This window comes from Porites lutea, chromosome 3 (assembly GCF_958299795.1).
Source record: "Porites lutea chromosome 3, jaPorLute2.1, whole genome shotgun sequence".
Classification (NCBI taxonomy): Eukaryota; Metazoa; Cnidaria; class Anthozoa; order Scleractinia; family Poritidae; genus Porites; species Porites lutea.
The window spans coordinates 3,954,242-3,979,382 of record NC_133203.1 but is presented as its reverse complement, the minus strand read 5'-3'; the positions used below and the strand labels follow the sequence as shown (position 1 = coordinate 3,979,382).

Genomic DNA, 25,141 nt, shown 5'->3' with positions numbered 1-25,141 from the left:
AGTTCTCTACCTTAAGCTATCCTCTAAAGCGTTTTTTTCTTCCAGTATATCCACATAAGAAGTGCCGTCTTTCTTCTGCTGTTCCAGTTGCTGTAGAAGTGAATCTCTCTGATTCTGTAACACCAGTAACTGCCGACCAAATGCGTCCTGTACATCATCCGATACCGAGTCAGATGTCGAGATTCTTTCACGAAGCTCCTGCGATAGAACAAAGACAGTGCTAAAACCTTGGACAAAACTTGTCGAGAAAACATGAATTAAGGCCTAAAATCCTGTCATTCTGACATTTATTCCGGCCGGTGAATGGCCTTACTCCTCCGTACCCTCTTGAAATGCTGTTTTAGGTAACACCAGAACTATACACGTTGGTTTTCAGAATTTAGCAACATTGAATAGGGAGCGGGGTTTGTTTTACAAGAGACGATAGTAGGCGGTTACAGCTCTTAGTAGACCTCATAACTCATAAGTTTGTATGTTTTGTTTTCCCAATGTAGGTTATAGGATATTCCGAGGGGAATTACGAGTTTTAAGTTGATTCAACTTTACATGGGTAAATAATGGATTGATTGATGATCGATCGAACAATTGATTGATGCATAGAAAAGCACTTAAATAAAATAAAAACTTAAAAGAAACATTTCCTTTGACTATTACCAAACGGCAAACATTGAAAAAAACAAAACACTCAAGCTACAGAGGTCTATTTATTTCACGGCATTATTGCGCATACGAATGCAACTCGGCCCGGATCAAACGTGCCGAGCCTAACGTAATGAGCAAAATCTATCATTCACATATGAAGTTCGACGTTTTACCTGGGCCTAACACACTTTTTGCAGGTAGGCAGAAAGTTAGGCTCATACGTTCACCATTTTGTTGTACGGGACAGTTTTTTACTTGCAACGTTCCACTAAGAGCGTGAATTCAGGACATAAGGTATAACAAGTCCTTAAAAATAATAGTTTTCTTTTTACTTTACAGCTTTGACAACTCACTAGAAGAAGGGCCGGGCAGTACTTACCTCTATGACCTGTTCATGTTGTTGTAGTCTATCTGTAAACTCGTTCCTCTCCTTGGCCAATTCTCCTTCCTTCTCTTTAACCACATTCAACAATCGGGTTTTCTCTTCTCGTAGTTCGCTTTCTACCCGTATCCTCTCTTGAAGCCGTTCCTTAAAAGTCACACAAAATTCCACTTGCTTATTCACTTGTTTTCAATTTAGTGACGAAAAATAATAGAGAGTTTAAGCAACCACGACGGAGGAGGCAAGGAGAACGTTCAAAAACCAAGAGCTTTGATAAGCAAAACAGCAGCTCTGCACGTGCAACACACTTTTAGTTTTTGTATATTTCTTTGCCGTCACTGCACGACTAACACGTGAAATTTCCTGCTTTCTCGTTTCATGAGGTTCACACAAGAAGATGATTACCTCTTTCTTTCTCCGCGCGTACCATCGCCGTCGTGGTCCTTTAAGCTCCACGACAATGTCGCAGTTAAAATGGGAGTTAAAATTGCCCCAAGAGAAACTGAAAACAATGCTTATGCAAAATTATGGGGTGACAAACAAAGAACATTATGGTGTGTTTTGGTATTTTTGGCAGTGGTCAATTGTTCTACTTTACTACGTCTCGCGATTAGCTAATTTTTAGACCAATCAGAATCGGCCAAACAAAACAAAAATTAATTGTTACACGCTCGCACGTTGATTGCACCTGCTTGCACGCATTTTCCCTTCGCTAATTAAAGCTAATCAGAAGCAAAAAATTGATAAAACTTTGTGACAACAACCATGGACACATGCTAGCCGTGCCAGTATGACTGTTACGCTGTTGAGGGCCGACTGGTCCATAAACCCGAACAATAAAATCACTGCTCTTCAACTCTAGTTATCTAAACTACCCTACGCATTTTTCAAACCCACAAACCTGCAAGAGAGACAGCTCTTCAAGCGACTCGTAGTTCTCTCTATCCACAGCGGTCAGTTGCGTCTCCAGTTGTCGTTTGCTGACTTCTAGGGCCCTCTCTCGGGCTTCTCTTTCGTTCATCTCAACTATGAAGTTCTCTCTCTCTTTCTCTAGAGCTCTTTTGGCTTCCTGAAGCTGTTGGCTTAGTTTGAGCTCAACTTTATTCTTCTGCCGGACTATTTCTTGCATTTGGTTGAGCTTGGCCGCAAGAGAGGCGGATTGGTCTGATGTTTCTTTGAATAAAAGGGTGAGGCAAGAATTATTTTTAATATAAAAGAAAAGCAAGAACACATTTACCACATCAAAGACAGCTTTGCTGGCTCATATACAACTTTCAGACGACAAGGCTCTAAAGACAACTAGAAAAAGTCCTAAGATTGACCTTCAACTGAAAAGCACATTTTAACGTCAGTGTGATGAGAGAAATTCGGTTAGGGTTAGGGTACCTTAGGCTACAAAAATGTCTCCCCTCCCAGATTCAAATTAACATTAAATATAACAAGCTGATACAGCACCAAGATATTAGAGACCTTTGGATTCGAGGACAAGGACGAAGTTTTTTCGCGTATTATCAAAAAATCGACACCATGGAAAGCGTAGCACAGTCATTTTTATTGAAGGAGATTAAGCACTCTCTCCAGCGCAAAATGATAAATTAATTTCCTAACATTTGATCACTGACATAATTTGTTTCGTCACTACGGCATTATAGAGCTTTAGATTCGAGACAGGGGGCGACTACGAGTACGAGATTTTCTCAATTCTAAGTAGTGCACGCGCGTGAGCCAGCGTCATTTTGGCGGGAAAAGGTGATAGCCGTCGTCATTCTACGATGACGGTGGTGGCGGGAACAAGTTATCAAATGTAAGAATTTCTACAATTTTCCTATCGGGAGAGGGCTTAACCTTTTTCAGTATAAATAACCGTACTAACTTTTTTGGTTAAAAAAATAAAGTAAAATGAAGCTTTCCGGGATGTCTTTTTTTTTGAGAACACGCGCAAAAACTCTTAGTTGAATCTCGTACTCGTACTCGTTCTCGTCCTCAAATCTAAAACTCTCTATTCTCGCTAAAACTCGTAGTAGAATGACGACGGCTATCACGTTTTTCCCACCAAAATAACGCGGCTTCACGCACGCGCACTATTTTGTACGAGAAATTTTAGTTCTTCGTAGTCCTCCTCGTCTTAGAATCTAAGGGTCTCTACTGAAACTCTCAATAATTTAAGATACCTTCAGCAAATCCAGTCCCCGGCAAGACTTCCAGCTCCTCTACAGACTGTCGCACCAACAGCGGTTCTTCGTGTACAACTTGACTGGAGACAGAGCCAATGTTGGACTCTATAGGGGCTTGCAATCTTAGGTCCAACATACTGTGTGTATCTGTGAGCACCTGAATCTCATTCAAGAGCCGGTCCCTTTCTGTGGTAACCTCAGAAAGGTCCTTATGCAGTTCGGTCAGCTTGCTTCGCAAACGCAAGTTTTCTTCTTCTTCTTTCGTTATTTTGTAGAGCAGTGCGTCTTGTGTTGAGGCGATTCTTTCTTCGCTCTCCTGGAGTAGTTGCTTCTTTATCTGGGCGATCTCTCTTTCTTTTTCTAGTTTCAGCTGAGTAAGAACAACAGCGGGGTCTTCTTTCTGCTGTCCTTGACCTGAATGATGTCACAAAGACAATAGCAACGTTACTAACTAGTAATAAATATATAAGTAAATCAATTAATTGTCTCAGTTTCCTTGTACCTATAAACTTCTTTTCTGGGGGAGTACTTTCCTGAATATTATGCCGTGCAAGGTGCATGGTTCTAGCTTTTAAGTCAGCCTTCGAACAAGCGCTCCAATTATGGCGAGCGAAGAAAGTTAATAAGCAGTACTTTCCTGTGGTACTGTTTTTTATGCTGTACAAGGTGGTTCTAACTTTTGAGTAAAAGTAATCGTGAGTAAGAAGCGCTAAACTTGCCTGTTTCCTGAAGCATCTTTTCATAGTACGTCTTCAACTCTGAAACTTGTAACTGATGTTTCTCGAGCACTTCCTCAATCACTCCCATGAACTCTTTTTCCTTGCTATCGGCTGCCTCTGCCACTTCCTTTTCACGCCTTTCTTGCTCGTGCTGTACTTGTTCCTTGAGCGTTTGAATCTGCTCTTCATAAGCTTCCTTCACCTTATCTGCCTCCTCGGACACCCTTCCTGTCCGTTCATCGCCAGCACGGGTTTTAAGCTCCATTTCGAGCGCTTCTTTACCCTGCGATAAAGTCTTGAGTTCTTTTTCCAACTTTGCTACAACCTCAACGTGTTCAGCCTTCACGGCTTCCAGCTCACGTTTGTGTTCAGCCTGCGCGCCTGCCTTTAATTCTCGTATTTGGTCCTCTAAGCCACTGGTATATTCAACAAGATTCTCTCTAAACGCTTCGATTTCTTGAGCGTGCGTCGTCCTCAGAGACTCATTTTCCGACTCTAGATCTTTCACTCTCTCCACAAGTTGCTGCGCGGCTTTTTTGTACTTCGACTCCAGGTGCGCTTTTGTTTCAGCGAGTTTCTGCTCGTATCTTGCCGATTCATTACCAAGTTCCAACACTAACTGCTTCTCAAGCTCGGCTGTTTGCTCTTGTTGCTTTTGTAAATTCTGTTCATACTGAGCGACATCGCTGGTGTGCTCTTCTTCAAAACTCGACAAGTTATCCTCTAGCTCGGCTATTTCTTTAACCTTCTTCTTCAACTCGTTCTGTAAATCTTTAATTTCGATCGCGCTTGAACTTTTCAGCTCTTCAAACTGCTCCTTGAGCACATCTAAAGCTTCATCTTTCTCTTTCAACATCGTTGCCTTATTTTCAAATTCTTCTCTTATCCTTTCCATCTGCTGTTCTAGATCATTGTTCAATGTAATCTGCTTATCGAGTGAGTCCTTCAACACGTTTACTTCGCCCTCATAGACCTGCTTCAGCTTTTCCATCTGTTCTTGTCTCGATTTATCCGCCTCTTGGCCTGTCTCCTCCAGTTGCATATTCATCAGCTGTTTTAAATTCTCCAGCTCGGCAAGATGTTTCGAGTTCACGGCTTGCAACTCTTCCTGATGCTCTGTGTGAAGTCTTTCCACTTCAGTGGCATTGAACTTTTGAGCTTGGTCAAGATTTTCCTCCAACTCTTTTGCGCTGAGCTTGTATCTTTCCAGCTCACTTTTAAGACCATCGAAGTCGCTGTTTAGTTGATCAAGAGTTCCATTCTTGTCGAGTAGTTCCTGATTGAGCTGATTAAGTGTTCTTACTTTGTCTTGGAGCTCTTGGTTAACCTCTTCTATTCTACTCTTGTAGTTCTCTTCATCCTTTTCTTTCAAAGTGTACAGTTCAATAATGACGTTGTCTTTGTCAGATACTTCGTGCTTCAGGTCTTCTATAACTGATTTGGTGTCTTGTAACTCTTTGGTCACCTTGTCCATGTCTGACTGTTGCATTTTTAAGCTACCATCACTCTAAAGGAAAGACAAACAAACGGAAGTGTAGTGAATTAAACGGGATGGCTAGGTTGTTTAAGTTTACCGGAAGTGAACATTAAAAAATCCCACAATACCACGCGCACTCTGTTGCTGGTGTTGTAATGCCTTGAGAAGGGCGTTGAGTGTGTGTTTGGTTTTTGTTCAAATCCTGTAGCATCATGGCCATTAAACATTAAAAAAGAACTTAACAGGGAGGGTGGAAAAACTATCTACATGATACAAGATGCTAAGCTTTTAGGGAGGAATGGGGGTTGGGGGGGGGGGCGGGGGGCACACAGGGTTGGAAGACGTTTCTATCCCCATCTGATTCTCTACCCTTCAATCAGTGAGCTTGCTCGCAGGTTAGGAATTCTTTACAAGAGGAAAAAATGTGTGCTACAGGCCCTTTAAAAAGAACTATAGCTGTTAAACGCTGTAATTATGGCCTCATAAAGCTACTGAACTATTCCATCTTACATGTACATGAAATGTTCCATCTAATATCCTATGTTTGATCTTTGGATCACACAGTAAAGTAATACTCTACATGGCAAGTAAGGAATGGGCAGAGAACAGAGGAAACTAGATGCCCTACCCCTCCTTCACCTTTTTTTGGCTTCTCAGACTCAACCCTCCCCCCCCCCCCTCCTCCAACCCCTACCCCATTTATGCTTTGCTCATAAGACAACCCTTGTAATGTAAAGCCCAGTGGGGACAAAAAATACAAGCAAGAATAATATATCTTACCTCCAGTAACTGTTCTTGCAACATCTTTATCTGTTCAGTCAGTTCTTCTGTCTGCATCTGAGCCTCATGTTTAACATTTTTTTGCTCACTGTCATGATCTGCTAGATTTTGCATCAACTCTCGAACTTTCTCATCTCTAGTTTCCACATTCCCTTGGAGCTCAAGCAAGTGGTCCTGAGAAGTACTCAGCTTTTCAGCAAGTTCTTCAGACTGGGTGCGATAAGTGGTAACCTAGGTGTTAAGAGAATGAAATACATTGAAGCTTTTATATAAATCCACATATTCTCATCACTTGCTCAAAAATCAAGACATTTTACAGGTATCTGTGGTGCTAATTTCCTTAGGGAAGTTTGTGCTTAGAAAACCACAAACAGGTACTGGTCAATACAGGGGTGTCTTCCTTCATTCATTCATGTTTATTCGCCATATCACACATCATTACTATAAAGGTGTATGATAAAGAAAGTTAAAGGAATCAGATGACGAGGAAACCTGAAAGAAACTACAGGGCTTATAAAGAATCAGGTTTCCTCCGAATTAAAAATTAGCAAGTCTATTATGAAAATATAGGCTGGCAAAAGTGGTACAAGCTTTTACAAAATAAAAGTAATTCAAGCTTAAAGCAATATTAAGTTAATACATATTGAGAAGAAATTCTTCAAGCTTTTTTTTAAAAGATGCATTGGAGGAAGATTCAGTTATCTTAGCAATCAGAGAGTTGTAAAACTTTGGACATTGAAAGTAACCAAAAAAATCACCGGGTATTGGTTCTGTATAGCAGTAAACAAAGATTGAGCACTCTTTGCATATAATTTTGAATTTGGTTGTTCGTAGAAAAAAGTTATTGAATTTTGTAGCGGGTGTAGAATTCTTAAATGTTTCTTGGTGTTGTGAACACTATTGTCAGTTGCTTTTGTTTTGTGGTGTGGATACTGTTTAATCAGTGTCTTTTCATTCCTTTATAATATGTCATTTGGTGATCCCATTCATTCGCAACAACAGAAAACTACCCCATACAGTGTGTAAGGGGGCATTTACATGAGAAAACTCACACCAGCGCGAGTTTCATACCAGCATTTGATTTCGTATCACATTTACATGATGACTGGGTCATTTTATACCTCGTTATTTGAAGGTACACTTCATGTTGATAAAATACATGTGTGATTCAAAATTGCAAACATTATGCATGCGCTACCTGTTCCAGTCTACCGGCAGACCAATTTCACACTGAACTGTGTGGTCGTTTCGAGTTTACATGATGTGATGGTATTGTTGTGACATTTCATACTGGAGTGAAATTCTCGCCCAGGTACAACAACCAGGGTGAACTCACACCAGGGTGACAAGAGTCGGCATGACACTTTGAGGTGGTATCATGTAAACAAATATAGAGCCATAAAAGGGAACTGGAGTGAACTCGCTCAGGGCGAAAGTCACCTCGGTATCATGTACAGTAAACACCCCCTAACTTTGATAAGAATGGTACATGTAATAACGTTATTATGAATTCACATGATTGTGAGAGCAACATAATGTTGAAAGAAGACTCAAACGTTGTACTACTTACGTCATTACTCAGCTGTTTGAGTTGTGATTTCATCTCCTCATTGTTCTTCCTCAAATCCTCCAACTCCTCTTCCTTCTCAGCAAACTGATCCATGACCTTCATCAGTTTCTCATCCCTCTCTCTCATAACCGTCTCCAGTTCATTCTGCTTGTTTGTCAACTGTTCCGACAATTCTGCTAAACTAGCCTGGCTTTGTGCCAGCTGTTGTTGCATGGACTCGTAATCTTTACTAAGTTGTTCCATAGTTTGTTGTTTGAGTTTTAAATTTTCCTTAAGGTTCTCCATTAATGAGGATTCAGACTGCGAGTTGTCCTCCATTGTATCCACCTCATGCTGCAACCTCATGACTTCTTGTTGTATTTCATCTGTCTTAGCTTTGCTCTTTTGAAGTTCATTTTGCAGCTCTTGAACTCGTTTTACTTGCTCTTTTTTGGAATCTAGCTCTCTAGAAAGCTCTTCAAGTTTTGTTTCCAGTAGCTTGTTCCCTTCATTAGAATGCTCTAGCCTGGTCCGAAGATCTTCATTGTCTTTGCTCAGCTGTTGGACAGTTTCCTGTTTAATTTTCAGATTTTCTTTCAAGTTTTCCATCTGGGATGATTCCGACAGAGAGTTGTCCTCCGCAACTTCAAGCTGGTGCTTCAAGAAAGACACTTGTTGTTCCAACTCTTTGCTTCTCTCTATACTTTGCTCAAGTTCTGATTGAACAGGCTGTAACTTTGCAAGTTGCTCATCCTTTGCAGCAGACTCCTCACTAAACTGCTGTAGTTTCTTGTAGCTTTCTTCAAGAAGTCCTTTAAAATCTGTGGACTCTAAAGTATTAAGTCGCTGTTTAAGATCCTCATTCTCTCTGTTCAACTGCTCCATAGTTTCCTGCTTAAGTCTTAGATTCTCTCGAAGATTCTCCATTTCCGATTTTTCTTCCATGGAGTTATCCAAAGCACTAACATTTGCCAGTTGAGATTCAAGTGCAGCACAGTGTCGTCTACTTTCCTCCAGTTCATTTTGCACGTTTTGTAAGCTTCCAAGTCTCTCTTCCAGTTGTGCTTTTAAATGTTGCAAGTTACCTATCTCACTCTCTTTCTCCCACAACATTTTTGAAAGCTCATCCACTTTATTAGATCTTTCTTTGACCTTAGCACCTTCTTCTACACCTGATGATTTTAGTCTCAAGTTCAACTCGCTGTTTTCCCTCTGAAGTTTCTCCAAAATTTCCTCCTTAGATCTCAATGTCTCTCTCAAGTTCTCTAGCTCGGGAAAGTCATTTGGCAAACCATTTTCTTGAGTAGTTGATGATTGTTTCTTCAGGGTGGCAATTTCAGCTTGAAGTCTTTGGTTTGTCGTATTTAATTCATCTAAAGCCAGCTGCTTTGCCTTTAACTCGTCTGTTTGCGCATCACCTGACACCCCTTTACTCTGATCGCTACGCTCCAGCTTGGTTCTCAGATCTTGATTTTCTTTATTGATGTCTTCAAGAATTGACTGCTTCATTTGTAAGTTTTCTTTCATTTCCTCAACCTGTCTGCTGAGTTCCTTAATGACTGACGCTCCCGACTGGTCCTGCAGCAGTAACTCCACCCTCCCCTTCAAGTCGGCATTTTCACGGCTGATCTGTTTCAATGCCGCTTTCTTGGCTGCCAATTCTTCCTCCAGTTCCTGTGTTCTATTTTTTAGCTCATTTCTTTCAATGTTAGCAATGTCATAGCTGTCTAGGCCACCCTCCTATAGAATGACACAAATACAACAGCTTCATTATTAAAATAACAGAATTCAAATCACATAGCTAGGAATTTATACCCAATAAATAAAAAAAAACCTGGTTATTAATGTCTGTGAAGCAGTAATGAGATCCTTTTTCTGGGTCCCCTACACACCCAATGAATTACAGGAAGAGCATTTCCAATTTCCTTTTTAACCTGACTGGCAAATTGACGATGGCTTTTTTAACAGGCCAATCATGACAAGTACCCAAATCCTGGTACACAGGTCGAGGCCCTAAACAAGGATTTTGGCACTGTTTCCCAGACCTACTTTAGTATGACTCCACGATAATTTCATTTTGCATCAGAATAGGATATTCCACGTCAATGACCCAAAAACACAGCCTAGATCGAACACTGGTGCAGCCTACAGTAAATACAGCAACTTCCCATTCCTCAACACCAAGTGCAAGGCAGCTGTATTTGTAAGCTATTGCAGTGGATGTTGATTTCATATACTGAATATAACAGTACTGTGATGGTCTTTCTTCCATTAAATCTAATTACATGTAGGACTTTGTGACAGTGACTAATGTTTCAATGGACAACACAGTGGTCTCCATTTGAATCACAGTAGGCTGAGCATTGACAGCTGATCAAAATTAAGTCAATTGTTATTATTGTTATTGTTATTATTATTATTATTATTTTTATTATTATTAGTAGTAGTAGTAGTAGATTTTAGATAGTCATTTTACGAGAATTCTCTTTCGTACACAAGAAGAATGTACATAGGGTATATATTTTAATATTCATATTCTTGAATCTGTAAACAGTCTATTTTTTTGAATCTATGAATAAAGTTATATTATTATTATTATTATTATTATTATTATTATTATTATTATTATTAGCCCTATGAGTATCACTCCTATCAGTGCAAAAGAAAAAACTAACAAAAATATTCAAATATCATTTTTGTAAAATCCCAAGAAATAAATAGCCATATATAAATGCCAATGGGGTTTCATATGAATTGTAACACCATGGGTTTAGAAGTTAGAGAGACAATCTTGCAACAACTTAGTCAAAGTGTTAGTGGCTTTTCTCAAATCACAAAATTTTTGAAACCAATATCACAATAGATACAGTTACTTTGAATTCTTTACATGAATTGTTAGTAAGTTTGAGGATATAAAATGCCAAGAGCGCATGTTTTCCAATAAAGCCTAAAAGTAATAGTAGGTTTTAAATGAAAGGAGAAAAATTCATCACAGGAATGACAGTAAATGTGTATTTTTTTGAAGCAAAAATTCAAACAGCTGTATGCATTCATGCATTGCACGCAACAAAACAAAATGCCTGGGGAGTTTTTAATCTTTACATTATTAAACTGTTTTGGCAACAAAAAAATTTCATGAAAATGTATTCAGAAGGCACAAAGCTGTATGTGCAAATATTATGAAACATCAGGGTTAAAATCTGGCAGGTGTTAGACAAGGAAAGAGGTTATATGTCAGTTTATCCTTAAATTCCATCCAAAATAAACATAATACTATCAAGAAACGTGTCTTAGAACGAAACTTAAAAGTGTATTTTGTCTTCACTAAAACAAATTACTCACAAGACAATAGAGTTGATACGAGTAAATAAGTTGGCAATATTTACATCCAAAAAGAACTCTAAGAGAGGGCATTATATGAACTCAAAATGTGTTAATTACCATTTTCATTAGATAATTATTGACTTTTTTGTCCGTGCGTCACGATTAAAATTTTTGATTGAAACCGAAGACAGCGAAGTTGTCTATTTCATAAATTTCAAAGTCCATAAAATAAACATCGTGCAATATCAATATGCATCGATATCCCACAGATGTATTTATATTTATAAACATTTGACGAGCGTCTTCATTAAACGCTTGACTGACGGAAGCATATACTCTTTTTATCTCTGTTCTTTACAAAAACAAAGCTTTCAAACAATGCATAGTGTGAAAAGATCTTTATGAACTCAGGTGAATGGAAGAATGCAACAATATTCATACCTCGGAATATTCTTCGCCGCTTGTGTATTCGCTTCCACTGACATAGCTTCCTGATTGTGAGTTTTGCTCTTGTTCAGCCTAAAAACAAACGAAGTATTATTTAAGTAAACCCTTTAAATATTTTATGAACATGTTGAGGTCATTGACTACGGACGGCGTCCCCTGTTGTCATGCGATAGCCCACGCACGAGAATCACACCTACTTTCCACAAAATTTTGATTTTAAATGGAAGAGGTCACACTGAGGGGGAAACCTGACATTTTTAAAACATATCAACAAGACTTTGCCTAACAGCATGAGATTTTTCGTTTATGAACGGGACTAAAGTTATCAAAGAAATTTGCGTGTAATACAATTAGGAAGTCACTCGTATCCAATTTCCATGTTAGCTTCCTCAGCTGAAGCTCAGAGACAGTAAATCGCACTTCCTGCACTGTAAAAAGAAGAATCCGTATATTACGTCCATGTCACTTACAAAATGAAAGTATCCATATCAATGCGCAAAATTCGTCAATTTTGTGGTCGATTTCCTCCAAAGATTATTGGTGAAGTTCACGCTTATGAGTCCAAACTTCAAATGTTAAACTATTGTTTACCACTAGAATTTCACTTAACAAGCAGCGCTTTCTGCGTTCTTCATAATTTTTTTCAATTTCGTTAATTTTTTGTTAAAAAGAGACGATATTGCTTGAACACATGTGGTCGGTCTGCTTTATATAAGGATACTGTATTACAAAGTTATTAAACTCACATCAAAAGGAATCGGTGATCCCAGTTCTGAAGCGATCGACGGAGCATCTCTATCTGTATCTGCCTGACTAATTTCCTCCACCTCAACGTCTTCGCCTTCTCTGTGGGCCCCTTTTTCTTGCCCGGCCGCTGCAACCTCTGCAAGCGGTTTCGCACCCCGATCTTGTGATGTGCTTCTTCGTCTTCTCTCTTTACCCCCGGGTGAAGGGCTTTGCCCAGATCCGCTTGTGGAAGACGTCCCTTTCTTCTTCTTTTTCTTCGTCCCTGTGCCCGACTTCTTCTTCTGAAACATTTTGAGCTGGAAAGGTATTAAAATACAAGATGTTTAAGCCAAAAACTATTACGAGCTCAATGCAAAATCAATCAAAGTAGTTTCTGAACTTCGCGCGCAAAGCCACGTCATAGGGTTCAATTACAACCTTTTCCTTTCCTGCTTCCAGTTTTTTCTGCCTCTCTGACTCGTCGCTTTCCATGGTGAAGCCGTTGGGTACGTTGATCACGTCCACCAGGATTATTTAATGAAGATCTCACTTACGCATCTTCTGATCCGCATCTGCCAGAACAACCGCCATTTTCAGCTAATCAATGTCGGCTCCGTTGTATATTGATCACCTGACTTCCGATTTATTCTTCGGAAACAATCGGGTGATACCCGAGAGGCCTGAGCTCTAGAATGACATTGCAACTTCTGATTGCATTGCATTGTGGGGTGCTTGTAGAAAGAAATCCAAAATGGCGAATGAACTCGAGTTAGCTGAAGAAATGTCAAACTCCTCGCCCGAGCAGGCGATGGAGTTGTTTTCCTCTATTGGTAATACTCTTTCAGACTTTTGATATCAAACTTTTATCCCTTTTCACCAAAAACTGTTTTTTTTCGATGCCTGTGCTCCAAAATTGACTTCTTTTTTATTCTTTTGATGAATGACTTTTCTAGTGAAACGCGACATTAGTAACAACGACGAAGAGGGAATCAAAATGAAAGAGCAAGCGATCCTCAGTCTTGGAAATTTGCTCTCCAAGCATGGAAAAGCAGAAGGTAAAGTTACAATCTTCAAGTTAGGAGCACATCTTTTCAAACCACATGCTATAATAAATGTAAGCAAGTGAATAAGCGTAACATAATCTTAAGCTTAGCCCAAGTTTGTATATTACAGAAAGATTTCCCATAAAAATTGAGTAGCTTTTTGAATGGAACAGTTGAATCTCTACCAGCCACCTTGGGAACAAAGGTATGTGACCACTGCATTGTAGTAAGGAGGCCATTATTGGAAGTGTGATCAAGGTATTGGTGTATGTTGCACCAATTTTGGAAGAGAGAGTCAAATATGTCTTGAAACGCTCCTTATAGCAAATTTAATATTACTTAGGCCATCCTAATTTAATGCTTCGTTTCACATCGCCTGACTGACCCTTTTTTTTTTTAAAGTAAAAAAAAAAAAAATCCAGAATCACTTGTAAAGAAGCAAGTACTTTAATTTACAAGCACACGATCCTGTCTTATTAACACCAATTGTCTTAAATTATCATTGATACCGGTACTTCGTTTTTGTAGCCTTTTTAGACATTTGATAGTCCAGTTAATATACATCTTTTACCATCTGATTATATCTTACAGACTTAACTTGAGATTTAATATGCAATCATGTGTTCATTCTTTTTATTTTTTTTTGCGGGACCGACCGACCCACCTTCATGAGAGGGAGGGCGATGGGAAACAAAACATTTTATTGGGATGGCGTTAACACAATCACAATACAGTTGAACTGCTCCACAATGGCCAGCTGGGCATACACGCCAACCCTCCTGTATTATCCAGGGGACTCCCGGATATGGTACTGATCTCCCTCTCTCCTGTATGGGTTGATCACCATATCTCTCGGATAAAATCATCTTTTGAGCTTTTCTGTGCCTTAGTTTGAGATTTAGCCCATTTTTAGCTCAAAACATGAATTTTTGTTATTCTCAGTACGGTTTCTAGGGCATTTTTGCCCATATTACTAGTCACTGACAAAGATTATTTCTGTCAACAAAATGATGATTGCAAATTTTCATAGTATGTACTTCATGTAAGACTTCTTATATTGTCTTAAGTCATTCCCGTTGGGGGCTGGGTCAATTTGTCATGGAGGGGGGGGGGGGTTCCGTTGAAATTCCGGAAGGGGGGTTTATGAAAAAAACAGAGAGTCTCCAGATTTTAGATCTCGAGAGGTTGGCGTCTCTGCCTGGGGGACAGAAGAAAGTGGACATTGTAGAGTGGTGGCTTTATTGGAGAGGTGGAAAGGTGGTTGTTAAAGGAGGTTCATGAGTCAATGTATAAACTGTCCACCAAATAAGTGGCCAAAATTTTTTTATTGTCGAGAGGTGGCCATTGTGGAGAGGTAATCGTTACAAGAGGTTCAACTTTACGTCAATGAACAGAAACCACTGTTCAGAGCAAAAATGTTAACAACATGAAGGGTGCAAGGAGGAGTAAGTTCATTAGTTTGCCAATCATTCTATTTTATGGCTGTTGAGGAGAGTTTGTTTAGGCAACTGGAATGCACTCTACTGGCTGTTACAGAAGCTACAATAGATTAATTATGAGTGTAATTTTGTTTCTTAGAGCTTGGTGGGCTTATCAAGTTTATCAGACCATTCCTTAAAACAGTATCAAAAGCCAAAGCAGCTAAACTTGTCAGGAACTTGGTGGATGTTTTCCTGGACATGGAGGCTTCCACTGGGATGGAGGTATTTGATAAGAGTAACTTGTAGTAATCATAGATTGATAGAACACCTCAAGATTACCAATTCGTGTGTGATAGTGCATGGTTTTAAAGCACTAGGGATCATGTAATATTACATGATTTTGAGGCATTGGAAAAGGTGTGTGATGTGACAGGGATGTAATGTGAACATTGGCTATGTAGCTGAGGCGAGTTCAACAATTAAGAAAATTTCCTTCATTCTAAACAAAACTTTACTACTAATAACCAAATGTTCTAGGGAGTGTGGGTAAGATTGATTGAAGATTAAAACCCTGTTACTTAATAGGTGCTGTTGTTTGCATAACTTTCTTGTGATAGAATCTCAAGACCCGCTTGATGAGATTACGAGTGATAGAAGTGTTCAGAATGAGTTCTTTGCAATCCATTCAGTTTAGTGGAAGTTGAAATGAATACTGGCTACGTACCTGTATGTGCCACACATGCATAATAACCTTTAGATTTGGATTGCAGGCTACCATTAGTATGCCATCTGTGAACAGCAATGACAGCAGGTGCTTTTCGTACCCCTTTAATAGCAGTGCATGATTATTTAACATCCATAAAAAACATCTATTTGGACAAAGGGCTTTAGTAACTGGTGCTGAAATAATGCAATTTTACATAATTTGTCCAAGGTTGAACTATGTAATGAGTGCATTGAGTGGGCCATGCAGGAGAAAAGAACATTTCTAAGGCAGGCTCTTCAGGTAAGTGACGCTGTATTGTAAAGTCAAAATTTTTTTATTAAAGTACGCGTAAATAATGTTTTTGCATTTGTCTTCTTTAATAAAATTATTTTGAACACTTTGAACTCTGCAAGGCCAGGAATATTGACCTGATTCTTGGAGTTTTCCCAAAATTTCAAGATGTAAGGTTTTTTCCACACCTCAGTAAGTTGTTCAAATGGTGGAGAACAATACTGATTGTACAGCTTCATAATAAATTAGTATGTGTAATCAAATGGCAACAAGTGAAAAAGGCTAGGGAAATTATTAGGATTTGGAGAAAACACACGTGAATTATTCCCTAATTTCACGAGGGTACCATTGGATTACATTTTTATATCATGGGTGACATCTAAGGAGTAATTCATCACCATGTGATATTATGGCAGTCATTTTTTTTTATTCTTTTATCTTTGTAGGCAAGATTGGTAGGCTTATATCTGGAAACTAAAGACTACACGAAAGCATTACAAATAGGTAAGTATTGCTGTGATGGTAAGAATGGTAGAGCAAGGAAAACTTTATCTATAAAACGAATAGTCTTTTTTCAATAGTTGGTCACATGATCAACTTTCTGTAAACAAGTTTTTTGTTTTGTTTTTTTAAAATAGTTTTAGCAGGAACTGAAAGAGCACAGTCGCAAATGTAATGATTGCAAGGGCTGCCAAAGTTAAAAGGATTTGACTCTTGCCGTCCAGTCACAGACTGTTAAGTTGTTTTTTATACAAATCCTTGTAAATTTTGAAATTTTCAAACTGTTGTAACATATTTCTCTTAAGCTTTATGGGGCCCAAATTTTCTTTTGTTCATAGCCCAAAATCTACGCCCTGTGATGCACAAGGGAAAGATTTTAACATCAAGTTGAAAATATTTTTCATGTTTCTATTTTAACCCCTTTAAGCCCCAGCAACCACTTACAAATTCTCCAAACTGATCTCTATACATTTCTATAAAAAATTAGGGGGGAGAATTTGATAATAGATCAAAGCATTTTCCCTGAGGTGATCATTTTATTAATTCTCACAACCTTTTCTCTTGATTTTGTATGGATATTGTTAGGAGAAAATTGATGTTGGTCATTCTTGGGACTTAAAGGGTCAATTCCTAAAGTATCTTTTTTAATTCCACCATACTTTCCTCAGGTTCAAAACTTTTGAAGGAGCTTAAGAAGCTGGATGACAAGGCATTACTAGTTGAAGTACAACTATTGGAAAGCAAAGTTTATCACAACTTGAGCAACATTCCCAAATCCAGGTTAGAATGGCAGCCTCTCAAGATCATTTTGTTGCCGGCATGAATTTTGCTGGTCATCTTTACACATCCTTTTCTCACATCAACAACTTCTCAAGCTTCCTTCCTTCTACTTCCCGTAGCTTACAGTTGTGCCAATGACTAGTACTTACATAGACTTGACAAAGAGCATATATCTAGTGAGCTGGAAGAGATCTGGTTCCCTTTTTCAAAGCCTGTCTGGCAAAATCAAACTGTTCACTAGTCAATAAACATAGGAAATTACACTGTAGTCTTAAGTCTAACAAAAATCGGGAGGGTGCTATAAATCTTTTTTTGTCTGATAGAGCTGCCCTTACTTCAGCAAGAACAACAGGTAATGGAATTTACTGTCCTCCAAAATTGCAAGCATCATTGGACCAACAGTCAGGTATGATAAGGTTATTTCTCATAGTGGTTGTAAAATGTTACGATTCTAAATGCATTATTTTAATCCCTGCTTCTATAAATTTAGAAAGTGAATATAAGTCTTAACTTTTTTGTTTCTATTCTCCAGGTATTTTACATGCTGAAGAAAAGGACTTCAAAACAGCTTATTCTTACTTCTATGAAGCATTTGAGGTACATACACTGTAAATGTTAATGTTATTGCCTTGCCTAAAAATAAATTATTAATTTTTGTTTTAAAGCGAGGCCAAATGCGAAGGTATTGATATGAAAATGAGTTTTGCACTTCGCCTCCAACATTTTGGAAGTGAGAATTTTTTTGAGCTTGGAAATGGTCCATTGCTTTGTTGATTTGAAAGCCTGCCTCCTAGAGAAGTGAAAACTGCTTTTTAATGGGCCATTTCCGAGTTTCCCCTGGGCTTCTGTATCAAAAAAAGGCGAAGTGCTCAGCCTTCGATAAGGAAACGAGTTTTTATTCTGATGCAAATAAAACTCATTTTCACAAGAAAAGTTGTGGATTTGGCCTCATTTTGAAAGTGAAGGTTTTTTGGAACTCGGAAGTTGCCTGTTGAGCAAGGAATGGTCAGATAAATAGCACATTTTGTTTTTCTATTTTTGCAGGGATATGACTCCATTGACAACCCCAAAGCTGTGTCAGCACTAAAATATATGCTTCTGTGCAAGATCATGCTTAACAGGTTGGTTAGAATATGGTATCACCAAGATCTATCTCAATCTGAAATCCATCAAAGGTGTTTCTGATTTTCTACTTGCATGAAATCTTAGGGAAATATTCTCTAGTGTGGAAATTTCCATGGCAGATTCCATTGGCATTCTTTTATTTTGTCCCAATGTTTATTTTGTCAAAAAATTTAATTACTTTTTTAAGTGCTTTTCATCAACTATACATAGATAATACATAACCAGATGAAGATGTTTGCTTTATTTTTGTCCAATTTTAAATTTTTTAAATATTATTTATTTATTTATGTTTGGTTGTCCTTTTTTCAGCCCTGATGATGTTCAATCAATAATCAGCGGGAAATTGGCACTGAGATATTCAGGAGCACAGGTAAGCAAAATATTAATCCTGCTCTGTTTAACATTGATACATTGTCAGTGAAATATTACAATGACTATCAGTGAACAGGGATGTTACTAAGAGCAGGCTGCCGGCTAATTTCGCCAGCCAAAAAAGACCTTACCACCAGCTCAAATTGCTCTGGAAAGCAAAGACATGAGGTAATTTTAAAAGAGTTGAGTAAAAAAGCTGCCTTGACTAATTAAAAAGCCTGCCTAGCCTTTCCTCAGCTACATCCCTGAGTGAAAAGTCCACTTAATCTACAGAGTAGCCTGCGTAGCTGGCGGTATTGTGTAGTAGTTGAGTGAGATTTGGCGGCGTAGCCGTTGTAATATAGTCTAGTGTGATTTGACGGCGGAGCCGTCACAAGGCGGTATTTCAACCGCCTCGTCCCTACTCCCTTTTTTTGGAACATGGCTCCGCCGCCAAAACTTTAATCTCGCACCCACACAATACCACCAGCTACGCAGGCTATCTACAGAGCAATCACATTTTTATGTGTTAATAATATACTGCAACCAACAGCATTTGCAATGTTTCAGAAAAGTCTGTTGAGGAAACAGCATGTTTTTCAGTTTTTGTGGCTCAAAGTTTCATAGCACACTTTGTGGATTCATGCAAATGTAAGAAAAATAACTGGTTTTTAAATTAATTTTATGTTCATTTTTCAGTTGATTGCAATGAAGAGTATTGCCAATGCAAGCCACAATAGGTCCCTATCAGAGTTCCAACAGGTAGTGTTATGTATTAAGAATAGCTACTGTAGATGCAACTACATCAAATGCTTCTATGCAAGGCTCAAAATAATTTTTAAGACTGATGCTGGTCATGTTGATAAGCCAAAGAAATTTTGTCAAAGGTCATTTGCCATTTACATGGGCAAACTGGTTGGTTCACGGTTTGGGCAAATGGTAATCAAAAGTCAGGGCCGCTAAATTTCGTCCCAAAATCGCATTTGCCATTTGTACAGAGCGTTCCATTTGTCAGAAAATGGGCACAAAGGACTAAAACTGGTATCAAAGAATGCTTTGAAGAAATGGAATGTGAATTTCCTTATGAACATTCGAAACAGGACTATCTCTTCAGATGTTATATTACTCCAAGAAATTTCCCACTGGAACGACTTAAAATAGTCATGTTTCATTTTACTTCCTGGCCGGTTTTTCTGGAGACTTTTTGTAAATGGTAAGCACCCTCAGTCACTAAAATATATTGTAATATGTATCAACTAACGTTTTATTATTACAAGCAGTTGTTCCTATTTCAATGCTTCACAATCAGTATTTGTTTTTCTTTGCCAAAGGCTCTCAGCACTTTCAAACAGGAGCTTACTGAGGATCCTATTATAAGGGTATGTGTGTGCCATGAATGCAGGATTATGTTTTATTTCAATGTTATTGTGCTGTACCTTTTTAAAGGTTTGATTATGAGTTTAAGTGGCGCTTACCATTGTCAGAAATGGCTGGCTGGACTAATGCAGTTATAAAGAGAGTTCCACTATTAATCAGTACTTTTCAGCCAGAAATTCAAGATAGAACTACTCTTTCAGTTTGAAAATGACCAGTCCAGCCAATTCAGACTTTTGGAAAGTGCCCTAAGTGAGGCTAAAAAGGTGAATAATGGCGTTAGTGCTAAGAACGAGGCTAGCCGAGTGAGGGACTGTGGAGGGGAGGGGAGGGGCGACACGATTTCCCTCTTCCCACTCCCTCATCAAGGTTCACCTGCTAATAGATCAGCTCAAATTATCAAAATCCATACTTGGTTCTGGGGCTGGGAGGAGTACAGCAAAAGAAATGAATTATTCAGCCTTGAATCTTAATATGATTTCTCTGTTTCCTAACGGTCATCCTCAGAGCCAAGTGTGAATTTTAACATTTTTTTAAAACTACGGTAGCCTATTTTTTGTGCTGTTTACACCTTTATTTACTTTTTCCAGTTAAGTTTGAGTTGACTATTTGACTCTTGTTTTTTTTTTCTTTCATCTTGATCATCTTCTAAACTTTTACTTTCCTTCTCTTTCTTGTAGACCCACTTAGATGCACTGTATGACAATCTGTTGGAACAGAACCTCAGCAGAATTATAGAACCATTCGCTCGAGTTCAGGTACAAAACTCTTTCCTATCCAAACGCAACAATTCAATTAATGGTACAGCACAGGGGGGGGGGGAAGAGACGAGGTCTGGGACCGAGAAACGACGTCCTCACAACTTGCAAAGCGGTCACCCCGCGTGGTGGTCAGCGGAAAATTGCAGTACTTTTCCCACAGTAAATATTTTTAGACTTTTTAGAAGCAAGAAGCGACCGGCAGAGGAAATCAGAAATGCTTACTGAAAAAATAAAAATTGAAAAAAAATAATATCATGCATCTTTGTTTTTCTTTCATATCGTATTTGTCTTTCGGTACTGAAATTGCGGGGGAAACCGTGTTAGATCTTAACCAACAACAATGCGCTCGATCGATTTATAGGTTACATCGTTTTTGCCGGGTAAGGATAACTTGATGCTGATAAAAATTACTGGAGAGTGTCAAATTTATCGGAAGCAAGTAATTCAGAGAGCTTTATAAATATGAGCTTACAGCTCTACAATCATAACTGAATAAACATTCACACTTCATAACATTTCACTTCGTTTATTACGATCAGTCAGCACCTTGAATCCAAAGTTAAAATTCAAAACGATCCTAATAAACAAATCACAACTACTACTGAAAGCTCTGTACCTTGAAGCGACTTTAACTTTCCTAAGGTTTGCAGCAAAACACTGCTTGATAGCTCAACTCTAGCTCTTCGACGGTTCTTATCAGCTGTACGGATCGAGCTATAAGTTGCATATTCCAAACTCTGCAGAGGGAAATTGTTTAACAGAAAAAGAACACCACACACTATGTCTGAAGAGCGACATAAAATCAATAAATTTGCGAATTACCAAAATATAATCGTGAGAAACAGTCCCGCCTTCGATCGCCATGATTTTGTTTCTCAAGACCGTTGATCTATGGTTTTTGACGTAATGCGCATGATCAGTACACAAATCCGCTGGCAAGACCTTTGCTGATCGCTTTGCAAGTTGTGAGAACATCGTTTGGATTTCATTTAAGGGAATGTATGGGAAGTAGCTTACCCCCCCCCTGGTACAGCATATACTTAACAGTTAGTCTGCATAATTGGCGGGAAAGTTATGCGCCTGGTACTTTCTTTGCGGCATCACAAGGGAAAATTAGCTGATTGCATCTACAAGTAAATGGAAGGCTTGACACTTTTACTTGATAAGAAACAATTTTCAATTGCTTAGAACTCATATCATTTCAATGATTGCGGACAAAAACAGTCAATAGAAGAAAGCAGGAACTGTTATATTTTAGGTGTCATAACTGTGTATTATTTCATTTCAGATTGACCACGTGGCCAAACTCATTGATCTACCACTGGTAAATATAATCTGTACCGTATGGTTATATAGGAACCAATTTTCCATCCACAAATAAAAGCTATAGTTAGTTGGTCAGGGTCCGAAATTGCGCCTTCCTGGTCGCCAATGCGACTAAAAATTTAGTCCTGGCGACCAGAATTTCATAGCTGGTCGCCAGCTAGCGACTTGTAAAGCTGGTTGTTATTGTGGACTTTAACCTTCGGAGAAACTGATTAAGAATTGAAACCTCGAAGCTATTTGCCAACAGGTGTCTTCCTCTTTGTCCTGCTGATATTTTTTAATTAAAAGTGAAACGAATCTTGTTGTAATAATACCTCCACAAGAGCTACGATCAATACGAGTTGAACGTTTCCAAGGCGAAAGCTGAAATACGGTAAGTACGTTATGTACTTTGTGGACTGGTACGAGTAATGTGGCACAGTTGTGGCCTGGTACGAGCAACAAGGCGGCTTGACTCAAGCTTGACTCGTGTTTATGTTTCGTGTTTCGTGGTAGTTATCGGAAGAAAATAGAGTTTTGATATGATCAGTGCAGTCATGGGCAGACAGCTTTCTGTTCCTATGTTCTAGGTTAGATAGCTTTATATCTCCAAAAAGTAATTTGTGGAAAAAATAAGACTTCACTCGTACACGTACGGTTGCTTTCTGGTATCGAGAGCGAAAGTAGTGCAATTTTTTGAGCATAAAAACGCCCATACCATGCATTTTTTATTCGTGTTTAACTTTTATTTGAAAAAAAGGGAGGAAGAATTTTTGGCGACCACAATTTGCCCTCTGGCGACCAAAAATTTATACTTGATCGCCAGTTGGCGCCCCTATTAAAAAGTTAATTTCGGACCCTGTTGGTAGTTAGTTTCCTTGTTTCCTGTAACAAAAACAAAAAAAACCCCTGTGGATTAAGGGACCCTAAATACCCGCGAAAAATGTTTTTGCCGTATTTAATAGGCTCGGGTAGGTACTTCATACACAAAGAAGAAAGACTGCACTGTAAGAATCTATATATCGGAACACTATAGGAATCATACATGAAGTATCTACCATAGGCTCGATTACCAGCCGCTGTTCGGGTAATGAGCCCACGCTCCTTTGGTGTCGACCTTGAGAATCCATCTAGCCTGTTCCAAGCGTTCAGATAGTGGAGAGCGGTGCGGAGTAAAGAAAGCGATGAAAAGTAGAGGGGGACTGGGGAGAGAGGGGGTCTCTTACCTCTCTTCCTCCCTCGCTTTTATTTTTTCGCGCTCCTTTTTACTTCGCCCTGCCCCCCACTATCTGAACGCCTGGAACAGGCTAGAATCCATCTAAACGAACTTTGTGCATTTCGTGTAATTTTTTCTTCACTCACATTTTCTCTTTTCTCGAAATTAAGTGCGCGCAAAAATAATTATACATTTCTAATAGTTGGGGATTTTTTCCCACAAAATCGCTTTCAAGGCGCCTGCATGAGATTTTCGCCCACGCAGGCAAACTGACATATCAGACGTAGGAGAACAGACCGTAGGCGAAACGACCGGTTTCCGTCTCTTCTCTGCCCGGTCTCGCACTTTGTTCTCACCCTCACTCCCCGACCTTTGTTTGACCCCTCCTGCTTCTTGACCTACGCAAAAATACAGGCTGTTTTGCGGTCAAATAAGTAGGGCAAAAACGGAAGCATTTGACCGAAGAGGTACAAATCTTGTTTGATGGCAGTCATACTTAAAGGCCAACAATATCAATCAATATCAATCTTTGTTATATAGCTGGAAATTTCTTCCCAACAGCACGCGCTCTCACTGGTTACTTCGAGGTCACATAACCTCTAACAATGAAACTGTTTCTCGCCAAAATCCCTGAGTTGGCAACATTGCAAAAAAAATCTATGACGTCAGAGGGTAACAGAGCACTGTTACTCGCGAATGTTGACCGACGACCGCCGTTACAGCGACGTTTACTGAATTTCCAGCTTCAAAATCTTCAGCTATATAACAAATCACTTAAAGAGTGGTCCCACGGGAAACAAAAATTAACTGTTTCCCTCAGGACCGCTCATTAAGTGTTTATTATTTGTGCTCTGGGTACATATAGAAAAGTTAATTACAGGTTGACACTTAGCAAAAAAATCACAGCCACTTAGATTTCGTTTTGTTTGTTTGTTTTTCTTTTACAGAATGTAGTGGAAAAGAAGCTTTCTCAAATGATTCTTGATAAGAAACTTCATGGTAAGTTAATAAACCAATCCTCAAAAGGAGTACAAAACTCTTGAAACTGAAGGAAACATCAAAATACTAGTCTGATAACCTTTGTCCTCTGAAGTTTGACAAAACTTTTTTTGGTGTTTTTTGCTATTTTATCGGCTTTACCTCGATGTAAGAACCTCACAACTGACGTAACAGATATCGAATATAAAATACTAGATACAACTGACGTAAACTACTAAATAAACATTAATATTCTAAAGTAGGTTGAGTTTGATCGTCCGGGTGAACATAGTCTTGAATAAGACTGTTGTTGTTGACAGTGACTGACGTTTCGACAACCTGTGCGGTAGTCATCTTCAGAGTCAAAGTGAGTTGTATCACGTCAGTTGATGGTATTATTCCCTGTTCATTGATCTGATTGGTCAATTACGTCGCGATGTTATTGGTCGTCTGTCAGTTAAGCTGACAGTTGACTTATGAGTGAGATTAGCATGAAATCCATTTGAATTAAACTTGATTGATTAGAATGAACAGTTTAAGTAATGCATGTTTTTCTTTTCTAGGCATTCTGGATCAGGGTTCTGGAGTGTTGGTTGTGTTTGACGAAACACCAGTCGATAAAACGTACGAGAGCACGTTGGAATTGATCCACGAGATGGGAAAAGTAGTTGATGCTTTGTACAGTAAAGCTAAAAAGCTTCAGTGAAGTCTATTTATGCTTTAAGAATTTTTTGTTGAGTCGCACTCTGTAACATTTGAAAATAAAAAGAACGCTTTATGTGTGAATATAAACATGATCGCGTCGCTGTCTGTTGTGCGTACAGGGTTCTCAAAGGAAGAGAAAGTGAGCAAATTTTCCAAAAAGTCGGAGACAAACCTAGTAAGTACAAAAACAGGAAGTGTCATTTTCAGGTTTACAGTGGGTTTCATAGAAATTAATGAAAATACTTTCATGCAGTTAATCGATTTTCCTCATTAGATTGCAATAAACATCGATGCCTTAACAAGCCTTGTTAAGCCCATCCCAGTTCTCCTCTACCCAGTCAACTCCTATCCCGTATCACCGGCG

General features: G+C 38.8%; 2 protein-coding genes across 2 annotated transcripts in view; one reads left to right on the top strand and one right to left on the bottom strand.

Moving 5' to 3' along the window:
- The window catches only part of LOC140930226 (uncharacterized), a 63,352-nt gene extending 50,531 nt beyond the window's left edge, over positions 1–12,821 (bottom strand). The window contains exons 1-10 of the mRNA XM_073379891.1: positions 12,659–12,821; positions 12,241–12,537; positions 11,489–11,566; positions 7,745–9,463; positions 6,175–6,405; positions 3,918–5,424; positions 3,196–3,612; positions 1,926–2,197; positions 1,022–1,171; positions 11–198 (exon numbers count right to left, since the gene is read on the bottom strand). Coding sequence (XP_073235992.1) covers positions 11–198; positions 1,022–1,171; positions 1,926–2,197; positions 3,196–3,612; positions 3,918–5,424; positions 6,175–6,405; positions 7,745–9,463; positions 11,489–11,566; positions 12,241–12,537; positions 12,659–12,712 — 4,913 coding nt within the window. The 5' untranslated portion in view covers positions 12,713–12,821. The remainder of the gene's footprint in view (positions 1–10; positions 199–1,021; positions 1,172–1,925; positions 2,198–3,195; positions 3,613–3,917; positions 5,425–6,174; positions 6,406–7,744; positions 9,464–11,488; positions 11,567–12,240; positions 12,538–12,658) is intronic.
- Positions 12,822–12,941: 120 nt separating this feature from the next.
- LOC140929285 (26S proteasome non-ATPase regulatory subunit 11-like) lies at positions 12,942–24,864 on the top strand. The gene is made up of 16 exons (XM_073379090.1): positions 12,942–13,050; positions 13,174–13,275; positions 14,842–14,966; positions 15,619–15,690; positions 16,128–16,185; positions 16,851–16,962; positions 17,286–17,368; positions 17,495–17,559; positions 18,007–18,083; positions 18,397–18,457; positions 19,138–19,200; positions 19,770–19,817; positions 20,493–20,570; positions 21,862–21,897; positions 24,042–24,093; positions 24,636–24,864. The coding sequence occupies exons 1-16, from the start codon at positions 12,972–12,974 to the stop codon at positions 24,776–24,778; spliced, it is 1,254 nt and encodes a 417-aa protein (XP_073235191.1). The 5' UTR covers positions 12,942–12,971; the 3' UTR covers positions 24,779–24,864.
- Positions 24,865–25,141: the final 277 nt, after the last annotated feature.

Excerpts from the sequence above, each read along its gene's own strand:
- LOC140929285 (XM_073379090.1), top strand. The coding sequence starts at position 12,972 with ATGGCGAATGAACTCGAGTTAGCTGAAGAAATGTCAAACTCCTCGCCC. Across the intron at positions 16,963-17,285 it reads AGCAACATTCCCAAATCCAG|AGCTGCCCTTACTTCAGCAA; the intron begins GTTAGAATGGCA and ends TTTGTCTGATAG. Across the intron at positions 18,084-18,396 it reads TGCAAGATCATGCTTAACAG|CCCTGATGATGTTCAATCAA; the intron begins GTTGGTTAGAAT and ends TCCTTTTTTCAG.